General features: G+C 35.4%; 1 protein-coding gene across 3 annotated transcripts in view; it reads right to left on the bottom strand.

Annotated features, from left to right (window-relative positions):
• The window catches only part of LOC140436679 (tetratricopeptide repeat protein 28), a 43,071-nt gene that overhangs the window by 6,752 nt on the left and 13,177 nt on the right, over positions 1-23,142 (bottom strand). The window contains exons 2-33 of one of the 3 annotated variants that reach the window (XM_072525713.1): positions 17,286-17,345; positions 16,540-16,748; positions 16,257-16,476; positions 15,536-15,687; positions 15,173-15,332; positions 14,810-15,055; positions 14,620-14,738; positions 14,387-14,559; positions 14,051-14,332; positions 13,715-13,891; positions 13,446-13,658; positions 13,143-13,331; positions 12,875-13,082; positions 12,169-12,407; positions 11,914-12,114; positions 11,503-11,661; positions 11,030-11,440; positions 10,633-10,881; positions 10,124-10,429; positions 8,342-8,476; positions 7,716-7,912; positions 7,311-7,556; positions 7,087-7,251; positions 6,732-6,922; positions 6,322-6,592; positions 5,393-5,546; positions 5,184-5,334; positions 3,616-3,767; positions 2,561-2,741; positions 2,302-2,485; positions 1,589-1,765; positions 925-1,357 (exon numbers count right to left, since the gene is read on the bottom strand). In XM_072525713.1, coding sequence (XP_072381814.1) covers positions 925-1,357; positions 1,589-1,765; positions 2,302-2,485; positions 2,561-2,741; positions 3,616-3,767; positions 5,184-5,334; positions 5,393-5,546; positions 6,322-6,592; positions 6,732-6,922; positions 7,087-7,251; positions 7,311-7,556; positions 7,716-7,912; positions 8,342-8,476; positions 10,124-10,429; positions 10,633-10,881; positions 11,030-11,440; positions 11,503-11,661; positions 11,914-12,114; positions 12,169-12,407; positions 12,875-13,082; positions 13,143-13,331; positions 13,446-13,658; positions 13,715-13,891; positions 14,051-14,332; positions 14,387-14,559; positions 14,620-14,738; positions 14,810-15,055; positions 15,173-15,332; positions 15,536-15,687; positions 16,257-16,476; positions 16,540-16,748; positions 17,286-17,345 — 6,610 coding nt within the window. Of the gene's footprint in view, positions 1-924; positions 1,358-1,588; positions 1,766-2,301; positions 2,489-2,560; positions 2,742-3,615; positions 3,768-5,183; positions 5,335-5,392; positions 5,547-6,321; positions 6,593-6,731; positions 6,923-7,086; positions 7,252-7,310; positions 7,557-7,715; positions 7,913-8,341; positions 8,477-10,123; positions 10,430-10,632; positions 10,882-11,029; positions 11,441-11,502; positions 11,662-11,913; positions 12,115-12,168; positions 12,408-12,874; positions 13,083-13,142; positions 13,332-13,445; positions 13,659-13,714; positions 13,892-14,050; positions 14,333-14,386; positions 14,560-14,619; positions 14,739-14,809; positions 15,056-15,172; positions 15,333-15,535; positions 15,688-16,256; positions 16,477-16,539; positions 16,749-17,285; positions 17,346-23,142 lie in introns of all 3 variants that reach the window. The other 2 variants (XM_072525712.1, XM_072525714.1) reach the window with 2 other exon arrangements.

Raw genomic sequence — 23,142 nt, forward strand, 5'->3', positions numbered from 1 at the left:
CTGTAATATTTCATAACTTGGAATATTTCAGATGCTTATGGATGACTTAGGGCTCACAAATATTTCGAAACTGTTCTGAAATAATTCAGAGGGTTCTGAAAGCTTTAAGGTAAGACTGTGATTGCTCTAGGTTTTCAGGAGGTTTTTCTGAACAGCTTGGAATGTTAAGTAAGATGAAAGAGTATCCTGAAACTATTTATTCTGACTATATTTTTGAGGCGTCCTGAAGTATTTAAGTACTGTTATGTTAATGAATGTTTTATGGGTCCTTGGAAAACTAAGAGATTAATAAAGGGAACAAAATATTTAAGGAAATCCTGAAATATTCATTCGGAAGATTCAGACAACCTCGAATGTTAAGGAACTGTCGTAGTATGGTTCACTGCACTCTGGGACACGTTAATCCATCCTAGAATGTTTTAGGATGGTCCGGAAAATAATCTAGCATGTTTCAGGGTTGACTTAAATAGGTTATAGAGAAAATTGTTAACAATGTACTAATCTAAAACAGGACTACATGAAGAAATAAAGATATTTTTAAATAAGAAATGCATGTTTGTTTGTGTGCGTGTCGAATAACTTCATTGCTTCTCCGAATGAGCGTTTCTCTCTATGCGACCACAGTATACTTTCGGGGTTAGTCGTTTTTATACACAACTATTTATTATTTTAACATTCTTATTGTTAACATCTCATTATACTTTTTAAATATTTTGCATTGTGAAGTTTTTTCAATAACCATCAATTTCAATATTTTATCTATCGGGATCCCGTGCAGATCACATTTTTTTTACTGCTAAGTACACAACTTTTTTCTTGTCCTCCTAATGTACCAAAAAAGAAATAGAGAAAGATAGCAATGTAAGAAACGTTATAAATTTACAATATATGCTTTAGTTTAGGATTTAGAATGAGTTAACTTACTTAAAGAAGAACTTCCAGACTTTCCCTCGTTTTTATTTACATCCTGATCAGTCTCGTCTTTGTCGCCCTGTGGAATCAGAGCTGCAGTAGTAGTTTCAGTTTCCGTCTCAGTGGGCGAAAAATACAATAGTCTTTCATTAGCAGGAAGAGTTTCCTCACTCGGCAAAGTAATGGGCTTCCTATTGGGATTCTGAGGCGGATGTACTACCTGCGCAGGCGTCACTTCTGACCTCACACTTAACCTATCAAAAGCGCTGGGTAGATTTCTTGGTTTCTTGTAAGAAATCTTATTTTTTAGAGTCGTAGTAAAGAATTTAGCTTCCATTTTTTCTAACTCGCTGTCTGAGCTGTTCTCCAGCATCCCAATCGGAAGATTGTTGTACATAGGAAGCTCTGTTAACGGTTGTATTCGTGGAGGAGGTATGGGTGGGACCTTTAAGAAATACATTACTTACATACTTAATACATACTTAAGGCAAAAAAGATATAGATGCATGCAATATTTCACTGGTAAGAGTTGTTATATATGGGTCACATATTGTGCATATGTGATGAAATTCCATTCTTGCTGTTAGTAAAAATGTTCATTGAAGCTATTACATGCAACAATAACTGTTGTTTCTTATTTCACTTGTATCAACGAAAAATGTGTGTCGAATATTACCTGGTTTTGTGTTTGCCTTCTCAGAATTGTAGCTTGTCCATTATCCCAGTCTGTAGCTGAACTAGCTGAGCTGGAACTATCAGGTCGGAGGTGATCGTTTTTACCTTCGTTCTGGGAATAGAGATGACGTATCCTGGATTGATGGGCCAAAGTTAAGGCCATGTTTTGACTCTCCGACTGAAACATATTGAATATTTACCTAATTCGGTAGAATATTAACAAAAATGTTTTTCATATATAAATATTAGAACATGTTTTGACATGTAAATGTGAGTACCTGATGTTCAAAAGTCTTTTCACTTCTCTATGAAGACTTTTTTTGCTCTCCTTTTACCCAATTAAAGCTTAATTTCAGTCTTTTTGTTTAGTCTGGACATGTCAGTAGCTAGTAGACTCAATATCGATGTTCAAATATTATCAGAGTTACATAGTATGCTCCCTATAATATTATAGAAACTTTTTTTTTCGTGGCAGTCCTGATACCAAAATATCTATACATATATCAGTTGTTTATGTTCCATAATATGTTTGCTGTATCTTAATATCTTATTTTTAATAAACTTAATGCAGTTTCTGTTCAGGAACCAAATAATATTTCTTAAACCTATGTGTTCAGCCGGTAGATTCGTCTAAGATGTCCCATACCAGTGTTATATCAAAAGCGGCACTTAGATTAAATAATTATATGCATTTATATATACGATATACTTTACCTGCAAAACTACTGGTGGACTAGGTGTAAACGCAGCATCTGATTCCCCACCACCAGGACGAGCGAGAGCCATATTTTTTCGAACTTTACTATCTAATGTTGACTTTCCATCCCCGGGATTTGCTGTTCTTCCATCCGGTTCGCCTCTTCGTCTCACGTAAGAAGTAAATGCGCCTCCCAATCGTCTGCTAACGAAAAAAATGGCAATAAAAAGAAGCTCAGGGGAAAAAAGAAACTTTTACTAACTGTTATTAACTTACCTTGGAAGAACTGTTCGAGAAAACGGTGGTGGTACTCGAGGCAATGATTTAACAGTTGGTGTAGATGAAGTACAAACGTCCAACTCATTATCGGAATGAGAAAAATCGTTATCTATTGATGCCAGCGATTCAAGACTACTAGACGAATCTATTGTCAAGCTTTTTGGAGCTTCTTGTGTATCTGAAATATTGTAACATACAAAACAAGTTTTTTACAATCTGGGGATTTGCGTAAATTTATTATATACAATATTAGTAGTATAGTAACAGTAAGTGCCAGTTCTAAGATCCAGAGCAGATCCTTATTTTCGTACCGATTCGAAACACTAATCAAAAAATGGACCTTATCGCTAAATATGATTTTTCGATGAAAATTAGGGTCAGATTCTAATCGCTTCCGAATCCATGCAACGAACACATGCCGTTGTATGTAGTCGTTTACATTTAGCTCCTCGGTAAATTGAATTTTGTAAGGGTGCAGGCCCAAGTTACGACGCAAAATTCGCGAAGTTGTAGTATGTGGAAGGCCGAGTTCTAGTGAGCGACGTGAAATCGACTGCCTCGGATTCTCCTGCACAGTTCACGGATAGCGGCGATATTTTCGGCAGATCTTGCGATTCATCGACGTACGGATATTGGTTGATTATCCACCAGACTGCTAATAGTCCTCTCGGTAGGAAGATTATGGCGACCGTAAAATTGGCTAAGCGTCCGGAACGTTGCCCGAACAGAACACTCAGTTTGATGAGTTTTATTATTTGTACGTATTGTTGTTCGCTATATCCATCCACGGTAATTTAGAAAAATAGACTGAGTAAATGACAGCCAATTTGACAGATGTAGATTCAGCAATATGACCGCTACCAACTGTCAATTTCGGAAGACCCTATTGAAAGACCCATAGAAGGCTTACGTATCGCGTAAATTCCAAGAAAAAAGCAGCTACGCTACTGAATATGCCCCAAAATCAAAGGCATCGGTAGTTTTACGTTATATAGTTAAATTAATTAGAAATACATAATTCTATAGTTAAATTATAAAATGGAATGACTCACCAAATAGAGCTAGAAGTGCTTGCATAGTAAACTGTATATTTCGTCTATTCGCCTGTTTTCCTGTTCTTAAAGTGACTTTATCTTGACCAACATCTATTAAATCGAAGCCTAGAGAAGCGAATAACTCGTGACAACCTGGAACTCTCCATAACCTACAAAATAACAATAAGAAACAATAAAAAATATATACTTTGCTATAAATAATACGGTGGCTTTTGGTAAATTAGAATGTATATTGAAAACACCTCCATTCCTATAAACTTAAAGAAAATGTGTGTAACACATGCCTACTTCTTTTTCCTCTTCTTCTACGGCACTACAGCCCAAATTGAGCCTTGGCCTCCTTTATTTTTTGCCTCCACCCTTGCTTGTCTGCGGGCGATCTTCTCCATACACGGACTCCTAAAAGGGCTTATGCGTCGCTGTTTACTGTGTCTTCCCAGCGCTTTCTTGGCTTTCCAACCGGTCTCTTTTTCTGCAATCTAGCATTCAGTGCTCTTTTTGGTATCCTATCCTCTCCCATTCTTATCACATATCCGGCCCATTGCAATCTTTGTATTCTAATGAAGTCTGACAGTGGTGCTTTCTTATAAAGTTGATAAAGCTCGTTGTTGTATCGACTTCTGAAGATATCGTTTTCCCTCACAGGTCCTAGTATTCTCCTCTGTAGTTTTCTTTCGAATGTGTCAAGTTTGCTTTTGGATGTTTCTTTCAGGGTCCATAGCATGCTATTGGTCGAATTAAGGTTTTAAACCTTAAAACCTTAACACATGCCTACTACCAGTTTGTATCTACGGGTTGGAGAACGTAGCCCTTACCAGGAAATTTGCTAAAAAATTTGAAACAACGCAAAGGCCAATGGAACAAAACAGGCTTCGAATAACATTATGAGATAATATTAGAAATACTGAGATAAAGCGTCCATCGAAGATCAGGGATATCGTAGAAGAAATTACAAGAATAAGTGGCACTGGGCCGGTCAAACAGCCAGATATGATAATAACAGGTGGACATGGAAAATCTTGGCTCAACACACTCGCGATTGGATAGGAATACGCAGTGCTGAACAACTATTTCAATTAGCTGAAGATTTCGAAGATCGCGAACAACTCAAATGTAATTGCTAACGTTAAGGGGACCTAATATGGCACCGAAAGAAGAAGATGGCATAAGAGCAGTGGCAGGTAAACAATTGGTTAGATTGACGCAAAATAGAGAAAGATGGAAGCAATTGTGAGAGATCTACATTCAGGACTGGATGGAAAATGGTTGACGAAGAGAGAGAATACAGAGAGTATACCTCGGCGGTTGAATACTGAGAGAATACCTCCCAAACCCCAGAAAATTTTAAATTTCTAATTTAATTTAGCCGTCACCCTACTTCGGAAGGCATGTAGATCTGTCGATCGGGGCTACTGAAGTAGTCTTTAACACTAAAATACCTGATCCAGTGTAGATTTGCTATCAGTGTGATGGAAACGAACTCTAGATGTACTATGCACTAGTTGACACTTTTTAGTTCTTTGTGGTATTTATTTGACGAAAATACTAGTAAAGAGTATGCTTACCTTACGTGGAGTGCTACATCAATACTATCACTTTCAACTCCTTTAGATGAGAACTGGCTTAAAGCAGCTTGTATTACAGCAATAATATCGTCGGCAACGTCAGCGTTTGATGTTAATTTGGACAAAGCATGAATGGAAGTACTCGTCAAACCTAAAATTATATATAAAAAAAAACTATATATACAGCAAAATCAATTTTTCTAACTTACCTAAAAGAGCCTGAAGACTAGCTGAACACTGTGTGAGTCTTTCGTCGAGATCTGACTGTGGGAAGAACACACTACTAGGAATGCCATTGGAAGCAGGCTCAAATCTAAATCCAACTGACATCAGCAGCTCTTTCCAACCGCCTACTGAACCAACCTTTAAACAAATGCCAAATTATTTGAATGTGTTAATAAAAAATTCAAAATAAAGCACAAGTCTTGAAAAAATAGATTAAAACAAGTAAGCTAACTATCATCAACAAGGTATCAACCTATGAATAGCAGCCGATGAAATGCTACGATCATAATATTAGTTCTCCCAAGGATTGAAAGCTATACTGAGAGATACATGCAGTTTAATTGCCCTTTTAACTTCTTCCTTCGTTGGCGATTTTGTTGTCCTATTCCTCTCATTTTCTGCTTCTCCCAATTGATGTGCTTTTCGTGTTTTGTTTGGGTAGCACCACATTTCAAATACTTCGAGTCTCTTCAGTGATGCTTAAGGTAATTTCCATGACTCAACTCTACAAAAGAACGGAGAATATGTAACATTTTAGTAAAAGCACTTTAGTTTATTTCGTGTTTATAAATGCGGTTCCTGAGGGCTGCTATTCAGGACTGCAGTGCCAAAAGTAGTCATAATGATTATCAGCACCCTTAATGAAACGGTGCTTAAAAACTAGACTATCTATGAGAGTAGGCCACCTTGACATAGCGGACTTACAACTGTAGAATTAAAGTAGCTATATGAAACTTCTTCTTGCGTAGCTTAATAATTCATACAAAATAAACATACAGACTTTATAAATGACAAAATTGAATGTATCATTCAATCAAAATTGCTTAATGAGTGCTTGACTATCAAACCTATCAATTTTTTTATTTTAACACAGTCATTGACTTAGCTAATTATTGATGTCCATAAATCTTACCTTATTTTCTATTGATTTTTGCGTGGTGTACATCGCATTCTTCTGACCTCTGTGAATTCTTTGTAAACTCTTCTCCACCAAATGAAGAGTCACTCGTAATGCATCTCTACACTTTTCAGGATATTGCAGCAGCTCACAAAGAGCTTGACCCATCAAAGCTACTTTACTCGACAGTCTTACATTGGATCCAATTAGGACAAAACCTGCCCAGTTGGCTGGATGAGCGAAGTGTTTGGTGTGTTGGACCGTTTGCATAGCTTCAGCTAAAGCTCTTCAAAAGAAACATTAATAAGCACTATTGTAAAGTCTATACGAAAATAAATACAAGCCAAAAAATATTTAATATTTGAAAAACAAAATTAAGTATTTAACAGCAATAAGGAATGAACGAAATTTTTGTATATATTTACCTTGCAGCTCTGGTACCTTGAAGTAGAGCGGAATAGAAAGCTCTTAGAAGTATTTTGGTTGCTGTATCAGGAACCGGCCACAAAGAAACAAGCACAGACTGAGCTCCAGCTGCTAATAATGATCTCACCAAAGCTACTAAACCATCTGATGTTGCCCAACCTTGCGGTTCTCTTGTATGAGAAGAACTTATCTAAAATAATTTGTAGATATTCTATTTTTTTTCCAAAAATTTTACAAAAACAGTATAGATACAAGGAGAAGGTGTGAAGATTTATAAACTATAGATGAACCATATAGGTATGTGTTAATCGAAGAACTTTTCACCTTGTCCTCATACATTTTAACTGTGCTTACCACTACAAGTCTTGCGGAGAGTTTTAGAGATAAGATATCAGCTGCACTAAGAAGAAACTCAGAAATTGGAGGCAATTCAGCGGACACCGATAGCTCATTATGCTCAGCTTCCTCAATGTTGCTGTCAGACAAATATAATCTCTTCGATTGGGTTTGGTCTAGTACCTGTTAAAAAATAAAAGCGTAAACAATAATGTATTACTCCTATAGTTGTAGCAATTTACCTCCCCAGGACTTAGAACTAAAGACGAAAGCTTCCAAGAAACGTGAGTAGCAAAATGGATGCATTCCGCCTCTTGAATCTGGCTGAGAACCTGTTCTTTAGTAGCCGTAGAACCAACCAGAGCTTGTGTTTGTAGTAATTCTGACACCATTGTCGCCTCTTGCTCTGATTGAGGTATATCTTTCCATCCCCAATGGTCTGTTACTGCTGTTGGAAGTCTCGGATTGCCTATCACCACGCTTCTAACCTATAATTTTAATTAACAATGAGTTTATATTAATTAACTATAAAAAAGCAATCGTCAAGGTTAAGTATAAAAAATATATCTAAAAATACAAGTAAAAAACTTTCTAATTATTAACATTTTTTACCAATTTATTGCCTAACTACATATATTATAGCTTACCGATTCGTCTTGTTTCCTCATTCTTCCCGATCTTAGAGTGCTTAAGTTAGGAACCACAAATAAGGAAAATCGTTCACATAGGTATTCAGATGTTTCACTAGATGAACGAAGTAGGGGAAACGGTACAAGATACAAATCTCCCTCTAACACTAAGATGAGTTCTCTGCGATTGCTGCCATCTTTCGAAGGAGGTGAACCTGAGAATTGTTGTGGATGTTGTAGTTGTTATGGGTATTCAAATACAGTTGCTACTTAAATTTTGAAGCAGGCAAGTAAAAGTAAATGTGCCAACAAATCAGTAAATGTATCCAAATAATCTTGTCTCAATATAACAGTAAATCATTTGGCGACTTTATAATATAAGTCACCTGATTTGTTTTTTTGACGATCTTCACGAAATTTGTCCTGGAGCGAACTGCAATCGAAATTAAATTCGAGAATTTACAAAAACATAGTAGATCAGAATGGTAATTCCATACCAAACATCGTAGCTAATTGACGGATACACTGTTGTTTTGTAAATCCACTTCGAAAATTATGAAAACCACCATTGCTATTGCCATATTTCAAAACCTATGTAGCGACTCTCGTATAGTATGATTTTAAATAAAATTAAATATTCTTACCTTTGGTTGTTAGAAATTCTTCAAAAGGTTGAAGAAGCATTGTGTAAAGCGTGTGCAAACAACTTGGACCCTTCCAGTTCTGTCGAATACCTACTCTAGTAGACCCCTGTGTACTTGCACTAGATCTGGTACTTCCTAAAACATATAGAGTTAATGTATAATAATACATACATGCAATAACTTTGTAGGAGATCTTCATTTTGGCATAGTCGAAAGATGTTTTTGAAAAGAGAGAAAAAATATAAAAAACTATGGAGGTTTGCTAGCAATCTTCGATCGCTAAAAGATTTTTGATGACCTTGTAAGTTCTTATCTAACATAGTCATGTCGCCGGATAATCGTTTATGAGCGGTATGGTCTTCAGCAGAGTCAAATCTTACTAATATGAAGATGTACCAAAGAAAAATTGTAAAGCATTTGAGGGTCGAGGTTAGGTAGATGTAGAGGCTATACCGATTTCTCCGAAAAATTTGATCTACGGTCTTGTGCTTTAATTTCCCATCTTTGTATCCCTATCCTAGACAAATCGTCATCCTTCCTGCATGTTCTACTTGGGCATTATCCTTCCATCTTTTCCTGGAACGGCCTACTGATCTTCTACCAGCTGGTCTCTCAAAAAATACTGTTTTTAATATTTTGGTTTCCTCTGATTTTACCACATGACCTGCACAACTGGGCAAATAGTTGACTTGACAGTGTTAGCAGAGGCGTAGCTACCACCGTATCAGCCGTATCAATTATACGGGCCCCCGATATATAGAGGCCCCCCATATGCAGAGGCCCCCGATATACGGGGGCGCCCAACCTACAGGGTTCCCCGATATACAGGGGCTCCCGACATACAGGGTTCCTCGATATACATGGGCCGCTGAGATACAGTGGCCACCGACATGTTGAAACAAAAATTCAATTTAAAAAAATTATTTTACAATTACTATTAGGTCGTATAGTCAATCTTCTAAAGGTTTTACAACAGCAATAAAATTGTTGGCCGCTTTTGTGAGGCGCTTAATTCCAATTCAAAGACTAATACTTACTGCTGCCATAATATTCTTACTCGATTTGATTTGGACGACTATACCGAGAAATGAGAACGCCTTATACAATATATTTATTACAGAAGATGTCTAAATCCTGGCAATGAACTCTACCTTCTTCTTCTTAGGGTGCCTGTCCGTTCCGAACGTTGGCGATCATCTTGGCTATGATGACTTTGTTGGTTGCTATACGAAATAGCTGTGTTGAGGTCTTTCTATACCATGCTCTCAGGTTAGCAAGCCAGGATATTCTTCTTCGTCCTGGGCCCCTTTTTCCTTCAATTTTACCTTGCAAAATGCATTGAAGTAGCTCGTATCTACCTTGTCTCAATTCTATCTACCTGTACCCTGTATCTACACCAAAAATAATGCCAGTGAGTTACTAACGTTTCAACTTCTTTGGACAAAGCATATTCGGAGGTAGTGAAATTATGTGAGTTAGTACTGACCATTCCAGCTACTAGTGCCTCTGTAGAACGTAGTTTTTCAACACAAAAACGAATAAAGACTTACTTAAGAAACTCGACAGGACAAATTCGACTCTCTAATGTTTCCCTTTTTGCAGTTGAAAATAATCTGCTTAAAGAAATGTCACAATATCCAAGTTTTTACAATGAAGTTATAGATGAGTTTGCGAAAAATAGTAGAATTGAATTACATTATAAATAGGTGAGTTTTTACATTTTTTTTATAAATTGCTTCCCTTGTTTTAAATTTCACCGCACGCCCCTGATCTCTAGCTTACCTTGAAGAGATGCAACGGATCCTCCCACGCTCCCAAGGGAAAACAACGAGCTGAGGGAATAATTACTGGTGTTCAAAAGATGCTGCCGGTTCACCATCCTCAGAAAACCAGTTCTTTCTGAAAGAGTATCCTCTACGTGGTCCTCAGCGATGGTTGGACACGAAGATGCTTCTAATCCAAGACTATCTCTGACTGAGTTGACTAGTTTCTCCAAAAGACCTGTACCAGATGGTACTGGGTCTATATGTTCGCAAACAGCATTGTCTGTTGTTTCTGTTAGGGGAACGAAGTGAAACTTCACAATACCTAAAATGAAGATTCAGTCTTTAACTTTCTAGGGATTAAATAGGACGAAAAATTATCAACAATATATTGTTTAAAAAAAAACGAGCATAAACAAACTGTGAAAACAGATAAAAAATGATAAATAGGGATAAAAAATAAGAAAAATATGAACAATGATGGAAAACTTAAATAATTATAAATTGTAAAATATATTTAATAAATACCCTTTGTTGGCAAGATTAACCACGAATAGAGAAATCCAGCGGCAATACTATAATACAAAACAGATGCTCTTTGTCTGTTAACGATATCTTTAATATGGTCCAAATTGTTCATTCCAAATTCTTCCAGCCTGCTATTTCTCGATTTCATTTTTAGATCTGAATGTCCTTGCCGTTCTAGGAGCAAGTCCACGAACGCTCTGTTTCTACCTCTCTCTGCCATAAGTAAAGCTTCTTCGTGTCGATTTAAACCTAAAAACAAAAAAAAAACAATGTTCGGTTTCCATTTTACAGTACAACTTAAATATATTTGTATAAACATATATATTTTATATTTACAGTATGTTAAGACACTCATGTTTTACTAATTTAGTTATTATTTTTCTTTAAAGATACTCACATACTAACACTCGCTGCAACACCTGATAACTAGAAGACTGTAAGTCAAACAGTGACAATTTGTAGTCTTGCGAATTCTTAGTTTCTCTTCTGATATTTTCTAAGAGATGCGTAGTTATTTCCAACTGCTTTTGAGCTCCTTCCAGATCGCCATTGGTCCATAGTGCTAAACCCAGTCTGTTCCTTATTTTGGCCTCTTCATCTCTACGGCCCAAAGACTCAGCTATAGCTAACCCTTGTGTTAAGTATGTAACAGCTTGTGTGCTATTTCCTAAAAGTTGATGGACTCTTCCTAGAGAGCTGTACGCTATTGTTTTTGCTAACTGATCGTTCGTGGTCGACGCTATAGATAGATGTTGCTGCTGGTATGTTACTGCCTCTTCCAGTTTTCCCAAAGCTTCATAGACAGCACCTGAAAGAAATATTGTTATAGGAATATTTACTAAAGAAGACATGTCTTCTTTAGTAATGTACCTAAGTTTCCACATGCTCTAGATTGTAGATTAGGCATCCCTAGCTGCTCTGTGATCTCTAGTTCATTCATATGGTACCTTAAAGCTGTAGAGTATTCTCCCATTTGGTAGCACACCATTCCTAATCCGCATATGGCATCAGACTCCATTACTTTATCATCTAAAAAGAAAAATTCTATCGAGTTCGAGATACTAGAGAGTTGCTAAATATTTTGGATACTATTCCTTACGTATCCTTAATTCCTATTGTTGCCTATCCTAGCGACAACCCTTCATATCAAGGCTGATAGGACGAGTTGAATAAACTGCAACATAAAAGCACATACTTCGTGCGAACTATCGCGTGATTTCGGTCTTTATGAGAGCTATTTGCAAATTAAGTTAAAAAATAATTAAGAATATTATAAATTACCTAGTTCTAATGCAATATTCCTTTGTTGTTCTTGACAAGAAACAGCTTGTTCTAGATTGCCCAAAGTGGCATGAAGCTGTCCCAGCTCTCCATAAGCAGCTGCCTTTGCTTCCAAATTGCCTAGTTCATGAGAAACAACCAATCTCTTTTCCAGACATACTAAAGCTTGTTGCAAGTGTCCTAACGAACGCTGTGATTGTCCTTAAAATAAAATCTACTGAGTATACAAACATAAAAATCTAAAATATGTGTTACCTAGTCCACGATATGCTCTTTCTTGATCCCTCGAACTTTTCAATTTAAGTGAAATCGCTAGATACTGTTCATGGCACTTAACAGCTTCATCTGGATCGCCTAACGCATCGTAACAGTCTCCTAAACTTCCAAATGCCCTTCCTTTATCTAGCTGAGCTGTAGGACTACTAAGTCGCTCCAAAGTTGCTAACTGTTGCTCAAAATTACCGATCGCATCCTCATAATGCCCCATATTCAATCTAAAAATAAGAAAAAAATATGAGCCTTAATTTATTTTTTTAAAATGTTATTCAAATTTTGTTGCAACAGAAATTTAATTCTATTAAAACTAGTTTCAAATTAATTTTTTACAGCGTCAAAACATTAGGTCCAGCGCCAACGGCGCAACTGTTTAAAAACTACTAAAAGTAATTTTTTAAATTGGTCGTTCTTATACCCACCATTTTGCCATATTTAACATTGTATTATAACCCAACTGATCCAAAACCAGTAGCTTCGTGGGCGGACACAGGTTTTATTTAGGTTGTAAAATGGTTTTAAACCGATTGCAGATGAAACTAGGTTTCAACCGTTTCAAAACAGTTGCGTCATGGCCCCTGACCTTTTACTGTTTAAAAATTTGTTATAGAAAGTAGTTTTTTATAGAAAAGATATAGCGAGATTCAATTGCTATATTGAAATGAGTTGCTATATATAAAACACTCACCTAGCAATTCCTAAATTTCCATAGGCTTGTGCTTCTACAGCACAGTCTTGTAACTCTTGTGCTCTTTCGAGTTGTTCTTGATAACATTTTACAGCATGTGTATAGTTTCCTAACGCCATATGGACTGCACCAAGATGACCATGAGCCCTACATTCTCCAGGCAGATCGGATATTTCTTGTCTGAGTGTAAGCTCTTGTGTGTGATAACCTACGAAGAAAGAATAATATATTACTCATATATTTAAGTCGGTTGGTCAAATGCGCTTACCTAATGCTTTATCAAATTTCTTAATCAATCTATGAGCTATTCCCAGAGCTCCGCAAGCTGCTGCTTCCATGCTGATATCTCTACTACTTCTTGCTAAAGCTAACTGTCTATGGTACATCTTTATGGCCTCTTCAGGCTCTTCTAGCTTAATTAAAACATCCCCAATGTTGCCTAGGGCTCTAAATTTGCCTAAAACAAAATAAAGAACGCATGAACTATTTTCTAAAAAGTTTTCAGGATGAAATCTCATAATTTTACCCGACTTCTAAAATTATATCATAGCCCAAAATATAATGTAGGTACCTGCTAAGTTATTTGTCATGTGAGCTATTGCTAGAAAATATTTCTGGCATTCCAACGACGTATCGAGTTGCCCAAGAGCTAGATGAGCTAATCCTAGATTACAATAAGCTCGACCCATATTCATTTTATCTTGCAAATCTTTGGCTAAGGCTAAATCCTGGTCGTAATACCGGACTGCTTCTTTATAATGGCCTATACAGTAATGGGCATAACCTAAAAAGAAAGAAGTGTGATTAAATATTATTGGATTAAAAAATCAAAGGTGTTACCTAAAAAATGACATGCTTTGGCTTCTCCTTCAACATCTGACAGTTCTTGGGATATCATTAAATACTGTTCGTAATATGGAATGGCTTCAGTAAATTCAGATCTAGAACTTAAGCAATTCGCTAAATTCAGTAAGGCACAAGCCTCACCTGCTGCATCTTTTAAATCTCTTGCAATTCCTAAAATAAAAAATACCTTTGTACAATATAGCATTAGATAATATTAAGTATTTATATCCTAAATAAATATCATAATTTCACATCACAGTAAAAATCGTCAAGTGACTTTGGTATTATCCTAAAATATACATAAATCAAATAAAAGTAATTCGAACATACCTAAATGTGCTCTATAATGGAGTAGTGCCATGTCGTGAGCGCCTAAAGCTTGATAGGCAACAGCCAAATTTCCATGCGTACTAGCTTCCGAACTTCTATCATGTACCTCTTTACTTATAGTCAGTTCTTGTTTGTGGTACTTAATAGCAGACTCATAGAAGCCAGCAGCTGAATAAGCGTTTCCGATATTGCCATATGCCCGACCCATACCAGCCCGATCTTGAAGATTTCTCGCCATGGCCAGATGAGCTTGGTGTAACTTCAAAGCAGCGTCATATTCTCCTAAAAGTTGAATGGAGTTTATAAGAGTGACAGTTATTCTTTTTCTTTATTTACCTAGTAACTGGTACACTATTCCTAAATTTGAGCAAGCTCTTCCTTCGCCGATTTTATCTCTAGTAGCTAATGCCACGTCCAGCTGTCTTTCATGCCATTGTTTTGCTTGGACATAGTCGCCAGCACATCTTGCAGCATGTCCCAAACCCGCATAGGCTCTTGCCTCTACAGATCTAAAAAGTATATATAAAATTATTTAAAATACAAAGTATTAAAGACAAAGTTGCACTTACTTATCTCCTATAGCTTGAGCAAGGTATAAAACTTTTTCGTGATATACTATAGCCTGAGTAAAATTCCTTTTGTAATGGTGACTGGAACCTAAATTGCTATAAGCTCGCGCTTCTTCGACCTATCAATAAACAGAAGAAAAAGTTGATATTTAGATACAAGATCGTAAAACAAGACAAAATTATACTTTACCTGATTTCCTAACCTCCTAGCAATCCTCAAATGCTGCGTGTGACAATCTACAGCAGAATCAAAATCACCCATTGCTAAATACACGGCTCCAACATTTCCTATCTCTCTAGCTTCTTGCAACTTATCACCCATCTGTTTCACTAACTGGACACACTGTTTGTGAGAAGCTAAGGCATTAGGATAGTCTCCAATAGCAGTATAAACGTGACCTAAAGATGTTAAAGCAGCAGCCGCAGCTTGTGTATCCTAGATTGACAGTTTTTTTATGTTAAATTGTCTTTAAGTCAGTTTGAGGTAAGTCTATTAGTCTTTAAATTATAATACAGTATCGTAACAACTATTAGTAAATGAAAAAGTACTTACTTTGCATTTCATGGCTAGTACCAGCTGATATCTATGAGCTGTCAAAGCTTCCTTATAGGATCCTTGACTGAAATACGCCGAACCTAAGTTTCCGTGAGCCCTACACTCGCCAGAAGTATCGCCTAAGCTTTTTGCTATTGCAAGATCTTGCTGCATATACCTAGAAAAAATTCAAATCTTGAACTAATTCAAACATTTTAATTTTATTGAGCACAAAGAGATAACAACGTATAAAACGTATAAGATAATATAAAAAAAATTAAATAAATCAAATACTATCGAAACTAGACCATTTTAAATACCTTCTTGTGGTCAATAGTTTAAATTTTTATTACAAAACTCACAGATTAAAATAAAACATACCCTATTGCCTGATCCAGTTGATTCAAAGCCCAATGTGCCGAGCTTAATGCGCTGAATACAGAACCACGTAGTTTTAGTGAGCACGATCCGATTCTTAGAGCTGACTCCAAAACAGTTACTGCCGAATGGTATAAACCAGCTGCCAAGAGTTCCTAAAATAGCAAAATAAAATTTTAAAGCCATTTGACTACTGTAAAATGTTTTCAGTTGCCTTCCTACAAATATCTGTCAGGCACATTTTAAGTGTACATTTTCGCTCCATCTGTTTAATTGGGTTCTACTTCTTGAGTTCTTCTTTTTAACTGGGACTCTTCTTAGTTTTATTTTCACCTTTTCCTCCTTCCACTTCATAATACAATTTCATTTTTCTGAGGATAATTTCTCCCGTTCACCTCTTTCTGAATATCAATCATATGATATCTTTGTTTGCAACTTAATACTTTTTCGCGTCCTTAGTTAATCTCTTCTCTATTTATTTTCTTAATTCCTTTTTGATCCGTTTTGGTTACAGTATTTGTTTTGCTACAAGTACTATCTGCCATTTTGTTGATAACTTCTTAATATATGTACAACGAACATTATCCAATGCAAATAAATAAAACAAAAATATAATTTCTTCTTAGAAAATCTGCTAATTCTTTGCTGCCTATAGTGTAAATGTTATTGGTGTCTCCAGATTAATATTTGAGATATTGTAATACCAAATTCAAAGTACACTTACCTGTCCAACTACCGAAATGAGTACAAATGGACTTTGATCTAGTTTCATCACCTCCAGCTGCTCCAAGGTGGGCTCCAGATTGTGCCTAAGTGGAGATTTAATAGAAGCCTCTACTAAACCGGAAAGAAGTTGTTGGGACGTAGGATCCTGCGCCAATCCTTGGCTAAAAGCTGCCAAAGCATCGCCATGCCTACCAAGACATTGTAAAGCGACTCCTTGCCTATAATTTGAAGAATTATTAGTACAAAATATTAATATTTCATCAATAAAAAAAGAGTACTACCTGTAGTAGGCTTTTGGCCACGTTGGACATAAATCTCTGGCAGTGATAGCATCTTGCAGAGCTTGTGCAAATAGACCTTGTTTTAATTTTGCTGCTGATCTATTAGAATATAGAATGTGGTTGGTAGGGTCTAGCTGAAGAGCGTCGGTGTAGAGGGCAACGGCTGTTGCAAAATCTCCGTTCTGGCACGCAGCGTTTGACTGGCGAACCTAACACAAATATACGTCAAAATTTAATTTAAATATTTACGTAATTGTATCAGACCTAACATGACTTGAAGATAATAAGTATAAATATAAATTCGACATTCTTTTCAATATTGCAGATACTAGCTGTTTGGGAAAGTATTTAGTATTTATTTTCATATTTTACATTTAATATTTTTCTTTTACTATACTATAATATGATCTTATTTAACGGTCTATTATAGTCTAGTACATTTCTCTTTGTTATTTTTGGAAATTACGTCGCAAACACAGAAACCGCTGTAAAGTATCATATTTCTGTGACCATTTAGTTCAATTATCGCCATTCAAAAACGCCGTACAATAGTCGATTTATGGGTGTGCACTTTTTTCTGACCATCTCAATACTTCCTCTCGAGACAGCGTACTAAGTCTTTTTCTTTGTACAGATAACAGCAATGAGTTAAGCTAGCTAATTATCGTGATTTATTGACAATTAATATTTGCCATTTTCGCTAATTTATTTACTAAAGAAAAAGAAAAAGTGTTACAAATGCTTACCTTTTCAAGAAACAACGATCTATTGGCTGCTGGTAATTCAGTGGTTCCTTCTGGTTCAACCTGAAATCAACAAAGAATTACTAACTATATATAAGGAGATAACATCAAGAGTTCTTAGCCTAGTTATAGAAAGTTCAGTTTTTGATTAAAAAAATACGTTCTCAATGTAAACTCGATATTCAATACACTTGTCCAATGTTGATTCAATGACATTGTATCACAATGTATAGTCAAATTCAAATCGATTGGCGAATAATTTATAAGGTAGACAATCGGATGGCCATAGTAACAGACATTTCAGTGATATACGGAATAATTCTTTGATTTTAATTCAATTTGTTGAAAATAAAGAGACATAAAAAACAATGGTATACAGCGTTTCACGAAAAGCTTCACGGGTTACACTATCTATACATCGGAAACTACTTACACCATATTTATCAAAATTTGTTTCTGGGGATTAAAAGTTATGAAAAACTTACATAAAATATTTTGACAGATACGCCACTTCCGGTTATATCGGAAATGAACAACAACTTTAGTATTTTAAATAGAACACCCTGTATATTATTGCATTTTTAAATTCTACGTAAAATTCTAGATAAAATTTGTATGTTTCATAGGTTAAAATTTTATATTTTTTGAGTTATTCATCTTATTTCAAACATTTTTACAGGTAGAGACAAGTTAATAGCTCATTCATTTACGAACACATCTTGAAAAAAATTGGCAGGCAAAGAGTAGGTAACGATCTTTCAGGAAATTACATAAAAATCTAATTTCTAAATACAGGGTGTTCACAAAAAATTATAATGATAATTTTAAATGAAACACCCTATATTTTATAATTTTAATGAAAAAAGTCAACTGTCATTGAAGATTTCATAATTGTCATAATTTCTGGTTACTAGCACCTTTGCAAAGTGACAGAAATGGCTCGTTTAGAAATTATTATTAATAAATTATACAAATTTTTAATGACACGAATATTCTTGTGTGTGATATTCGTGTCATTAAAAATTTGTACTGGAATCAAACTGCTATCGTAAAAATTGGAAATAACTACACCGATGAAATCTCCATACAACGAGGAGTCAAACAGATTGCATTTTGTCGCCAACATTGTTCAATGTTTACTCGGACGAGTTATTTAAAAAGGTACTTGAGAGACAACCATATGGAATAAAAATCAACGGGGAACTACTTAATGTGATTAGATATGCAGACTATGCAGTAATTCTGTCAGGTAATATTGAAGGTCTCCAAATTCTGCTTGATCGTATTCACGAGGTAGGAGAGGAAATGAACATTAAAATAAACTCAAACAAAACCAAATTTTTAGTGTTTGGTCGTGACCCACATCCCGATGCAAAGATTCAATTAAATGGAGTCATTTGGGAACTGTGATAACGGACCAACTAGATCCAGACATAGAAATAAAACGTAGAATAGCAATGACTAGAACTATTTATACACGATCTTTCGATTTAGGTGCCACGCCCTTCCGGTAGGGATTGGAGGAGTATCACCGAGCCGCAAGCCCTTATCTCTTGCCGTACTGCTCCACCATAGGCCGAGCAGACACCAGCATATTCTAGTCTAAGCCGCAGATTCATATAGAATTTTAAACTGCTGCGTTAGCCTTTTTTATTTTTCTGTACACCGAGCTGGGGCTCGAACCCACATCCACTGAACCATTCGAGAGTGAAGCAAATGAGAATCGGCCGCCTAGCCCGCTTGGCTATCTGACCGACATGAAGTCATTTCTTTGCAATAATCATCTCAGTTTAGATTTAAGACAAAGAATGGTTAAGTGCTATGTTTGGTCCGTACTTATGTACAGTGCAGAAGTGTGGACGCTAAAAGTATCGATCATGAACAAAATTGAAGCATTGGAAATGTGGGTTCATAGACGAATGCTAAAGATACCTTGGACAGCAAGGAAAACTAATGAAGAAGTACTAAGGAGCGTCAACAAAGATAGAGAACTGCTAAAGACTGATAAACATCGAAAAATGTCTTATCTGGGACATATAATAAGGGAAAGTCGATATAAAATATTACAACTGATCCTTAAAGGCAAAATAAAGGGCCGTAGAGGTGAAGGAAGAAAACAAGTTTCTTGGTTAAAATGCAGGACAATTATTCCATATTGCAGAAGATCGAGAAGCCTTCGCAATGGTGATCGCCAACGTCGGATAATTCTGATATGGCACGCGAAGATTTTTACATCTTGAATTATTATTTTCAAAATGGCCTAACATAAAATAGTTTAAAACTTTAACACTATAAATGTTTTTATTAACATATTTTTTTGTTGGCCGTTCACGAGTGAATTGAAAGAAAAAATAATTATTCAGTACTGTCAGAAGATTATTAATTGTTTGATGATCGCTGGGAAAAAGAATCAAATAATGAAAGTATTAGGCAGATATTTGTAAAGGATTATTGTTCTTAACTGTTGTTATGTAAATACAAAAGGAAAATGTATTTATGATAATTCACCGAATGGGCAAAATATGGCAAACCCGCTTGCAATTTACAACCACACTGATTCTAAAGAGTGTTAGTCCGCCCCTGGCTAGAAAGAGTAAATGTTAAACGTTTTGTTTTATGTATAGTATAAATTAAATTTGTATCGACCTAATATACACACAGATACAAGATTTATCTGAAAAAGAGGTTTGTTTTATGCATCATATTGAATATTTATTTTTTTGAAGGATTTTTTCCTAATTAAAAATTGAAAGATTGAAACTTAAACAGAGAACTTGTTTTGACCGAGAGATGTTTTTTTATGAAATAACAATATTTAATTCATTTAGGCTGGCCTAGATATTAACCTCGCGAAAACAGAGTACCTATCTACAAGTAAAGAAGACATAGAAGATCTACAGATTGATGACAACGTAACAATCAAAGGAAAGGATAAATTCAAATACCTGGGGTTTATAATCACGAAAAAGGCAACAACAGAGGAAGAAATTACACAAAGATTAGGACAAACAAGAACAGCAATCAGTATGGTGGGATAGACACCTAAATATGAAGACAAAAACGCAGATTTATAAAACATTAGTGCGAAGTATTATGACATATGGGGCCGAAAATTGGATCATAAACAAGAAAAACAGCAGTAAGATAATAGCAACAGAGATGGAATGCCTGCGAAGATGCTGCAGAGTAACAAGAATGGATAGGAGAAGTAATGACGAAATAAAGCAAAGAACATCAATAGAAACAGACATACTAACATATATAGAACAAAAAAGACTAAAGTGGTATGGACATGTAAGAAGAGCTAGCGACAGCAGATGGATAAAGAGAATAACCGAATGGAGCCCCATAGGAAGGAGGAAAAGAGGACGACCCCGAAAATCCTGGAGGAACGAAGTAGACGACGCCATGAGTAAGAGAGGACTAAACGATGGAGAATGGAACAACAGAGAGAGATGGAAACGGTTGAGCGAGGGAAGGCAGTGAATACTGTAGAATCCCTAAATATATATATATATATATATAATTCATTTACTAGATCAAGATACGATCATAACAATTTCGTTTTTTAATAATTACAAATCATACATTTAAAATATTTAATATCCGTTCATTAAAATAATGTTTCCAAATATGTTTTGCGTGTTTTCTAAACCCACCTGCCGCTTGAGAACACTTTTGTTTTTTAATATAATCATTTCACCAATTTACATAATTGTTTTCCTATGACCGAGGTAGAAATTAGCAACCGGATGTACCCTCAAGGGTATTGAAATTTTGTGCGGGGCTGGTTTAAGTGCACAATTTAACACAAATTAGAAAATACTTAATTCAGAGTTTGAGAATTTGAAGATTAGCTGAAAGGTATAGGCAGGTGCAAATAATCGTGGTCGCCCTAGGTTTAATTTAGACGGGAGGTTTTGATTTTTTGGTTCGTTTAATAAGATTGATTCGTCCATCTTAAGTTCTTGCTATCCATCAATATTTTTTTTATTATTTTAGTTTTCTACGTTCATTTTTGTACTCCTTTTTCTTGTAGTGTAGCATGCAAATCCGCTACTTTAGAAAATTTATTTTCAAAGATCCACTCTGAATTTAGAGGTCCTCTCATAAATCCTCGTTTAGCTGTTTTGGTTTTCATTTTAGTAAATATTTGTTATTCGGTCCATTTATATTTTCTTTGTTCACCCAGTATATCAATTTTCAATTTTATAATTTAAATAGTGATGGCCGATTCAATTTTCAAAAGCTATTTCCATTATCTCGAATATTATTAATTGTGAAAATATTATTTTAGTTTGTTATTTTCATTTTTATTGTTAAATTATTTCCAATAAAATAGTCATTCTTCGTAGATTTTGTATTACGAAACAAATTCATCAAGTTGTTAACTTTAAACATTCAAAGTTAGTTTGTTTCAATTAAAAGTTCTACTTAGTTATCTGATGGTATTGACCTTCTTGTAATTTGTTTTCTCATATAGATATTCTGGCTTTACCGTTCAGATTTTTTTGTATAGACTCTGCCAAGTAGGTGTGATCTGTAAATCCTAGTTGACACCCAGGAGAAGGGTAAGGCCCTAACCTGCAAATGGGCAATCACTGATAGAAAAGCAGTCCCCGGGCACCAAATGGATCCGTTTGTCGTTAACGAGAGAATGTTATCATAAGCAAGGGTTACTTTTGCCTGACCGTAATTTTGTGGAGTCCTCAACCTTTGTTTGCAGACCTGCCGTCTCACGCCTCTTAAAGAAGATCTTGGGGTGTAAATAATCCAGGGCAGCGCCTAAAGAAGCCTTCAGACCACCAGCTAAGTTACTTTATAAAATTTATTACTTTCCTGTAAACAGACAGATTACTTTTATATAAAGTAACTTCCTAAATTCTAAAATGTAGATCTTGAATTGCGACCTTAATAAGATATGAGAATAAAGCAGTTTGTCTCCTTCAGACTTCTATGGTAGGTTTGTTAAAAAAATCATTTAATAAATTTAGTAAACAATATTTTTTGTGTTAAATACACTGCGCTCCAAAATTAACGCATAATTTTAAAAACCCTGGTAAATCAAATGATTTTAATGTTTCGATTTTTGTGCTAATATATTATTGTTACCTCCGGTATATTGTAAAATTTATCGAAAGAACGGTAAAAAATGCTGATTTTTTTACCATTTTTTGCAAAAAAAAATTATTGTAATAGCAAATAAGTTAAGCGCAAATTTATGTCAGATATGTGGCATATGTGGCGCCCTCTATGAGCTATATCCAAATGTGCATCAAATTATAATTTCTCATGCTCAAGACACCCAGTTGTAAATTACCTACGTTAATGTTTACAAACATAAAAGTTATAGAGAAAAATAAAATTTTAAATTTCCACTTTAACACCCTGCATCTGCCTTAATATCCATATTTTATTAAAGCAAATTGGCTTAAATCGTAATATTTTAAAATGTAGAATCTACTGTTTCTTTTTGTACAATTACTTAAGGACCACCCCGTATAGTTAGCTAAAAGAGTGCTGTGTGCTAAATAGAGTAAAACGTAGTAAGCAATAGCTACATATTAATATTAATGGACGTAAATTATGATTAAAAAGGATATCTCCTTAACTTCAAGTATTCCCGTCTCTTACATCTCATAACCATAACTAACTTGTAGTTGAGAATATAAAAAGCCATCGGAAAACTTTAATATACACGCTATTCCTTCCGCACAGGAAGTTGCGGTGAGAATCCGTACTCCAATGCAGGCCAAGGTATCATTATCTACCTACTCTGACCAGTACCTCTCCACAAAAAACTTGAGAAATTAAAATTAGAAAGAGGGATGGGTGCACCAGCGGCTTCCTTTGAACTTTT

This window comes from Diabrotica undecimpunctata, chromosome 3 (assembly GCF_040954645.1).
Source record: "Diabrotica undecimpunctata isolate CICGRU chromosome 3, icDiaUnde3, whole genome shotgun sequence".
NCBI lineage: Eukaryota > Metazoa > Arthropoda > Insecta > Coleoptera > Chrysomelidae > Diabrotica > Diabrotica undecimpunctata.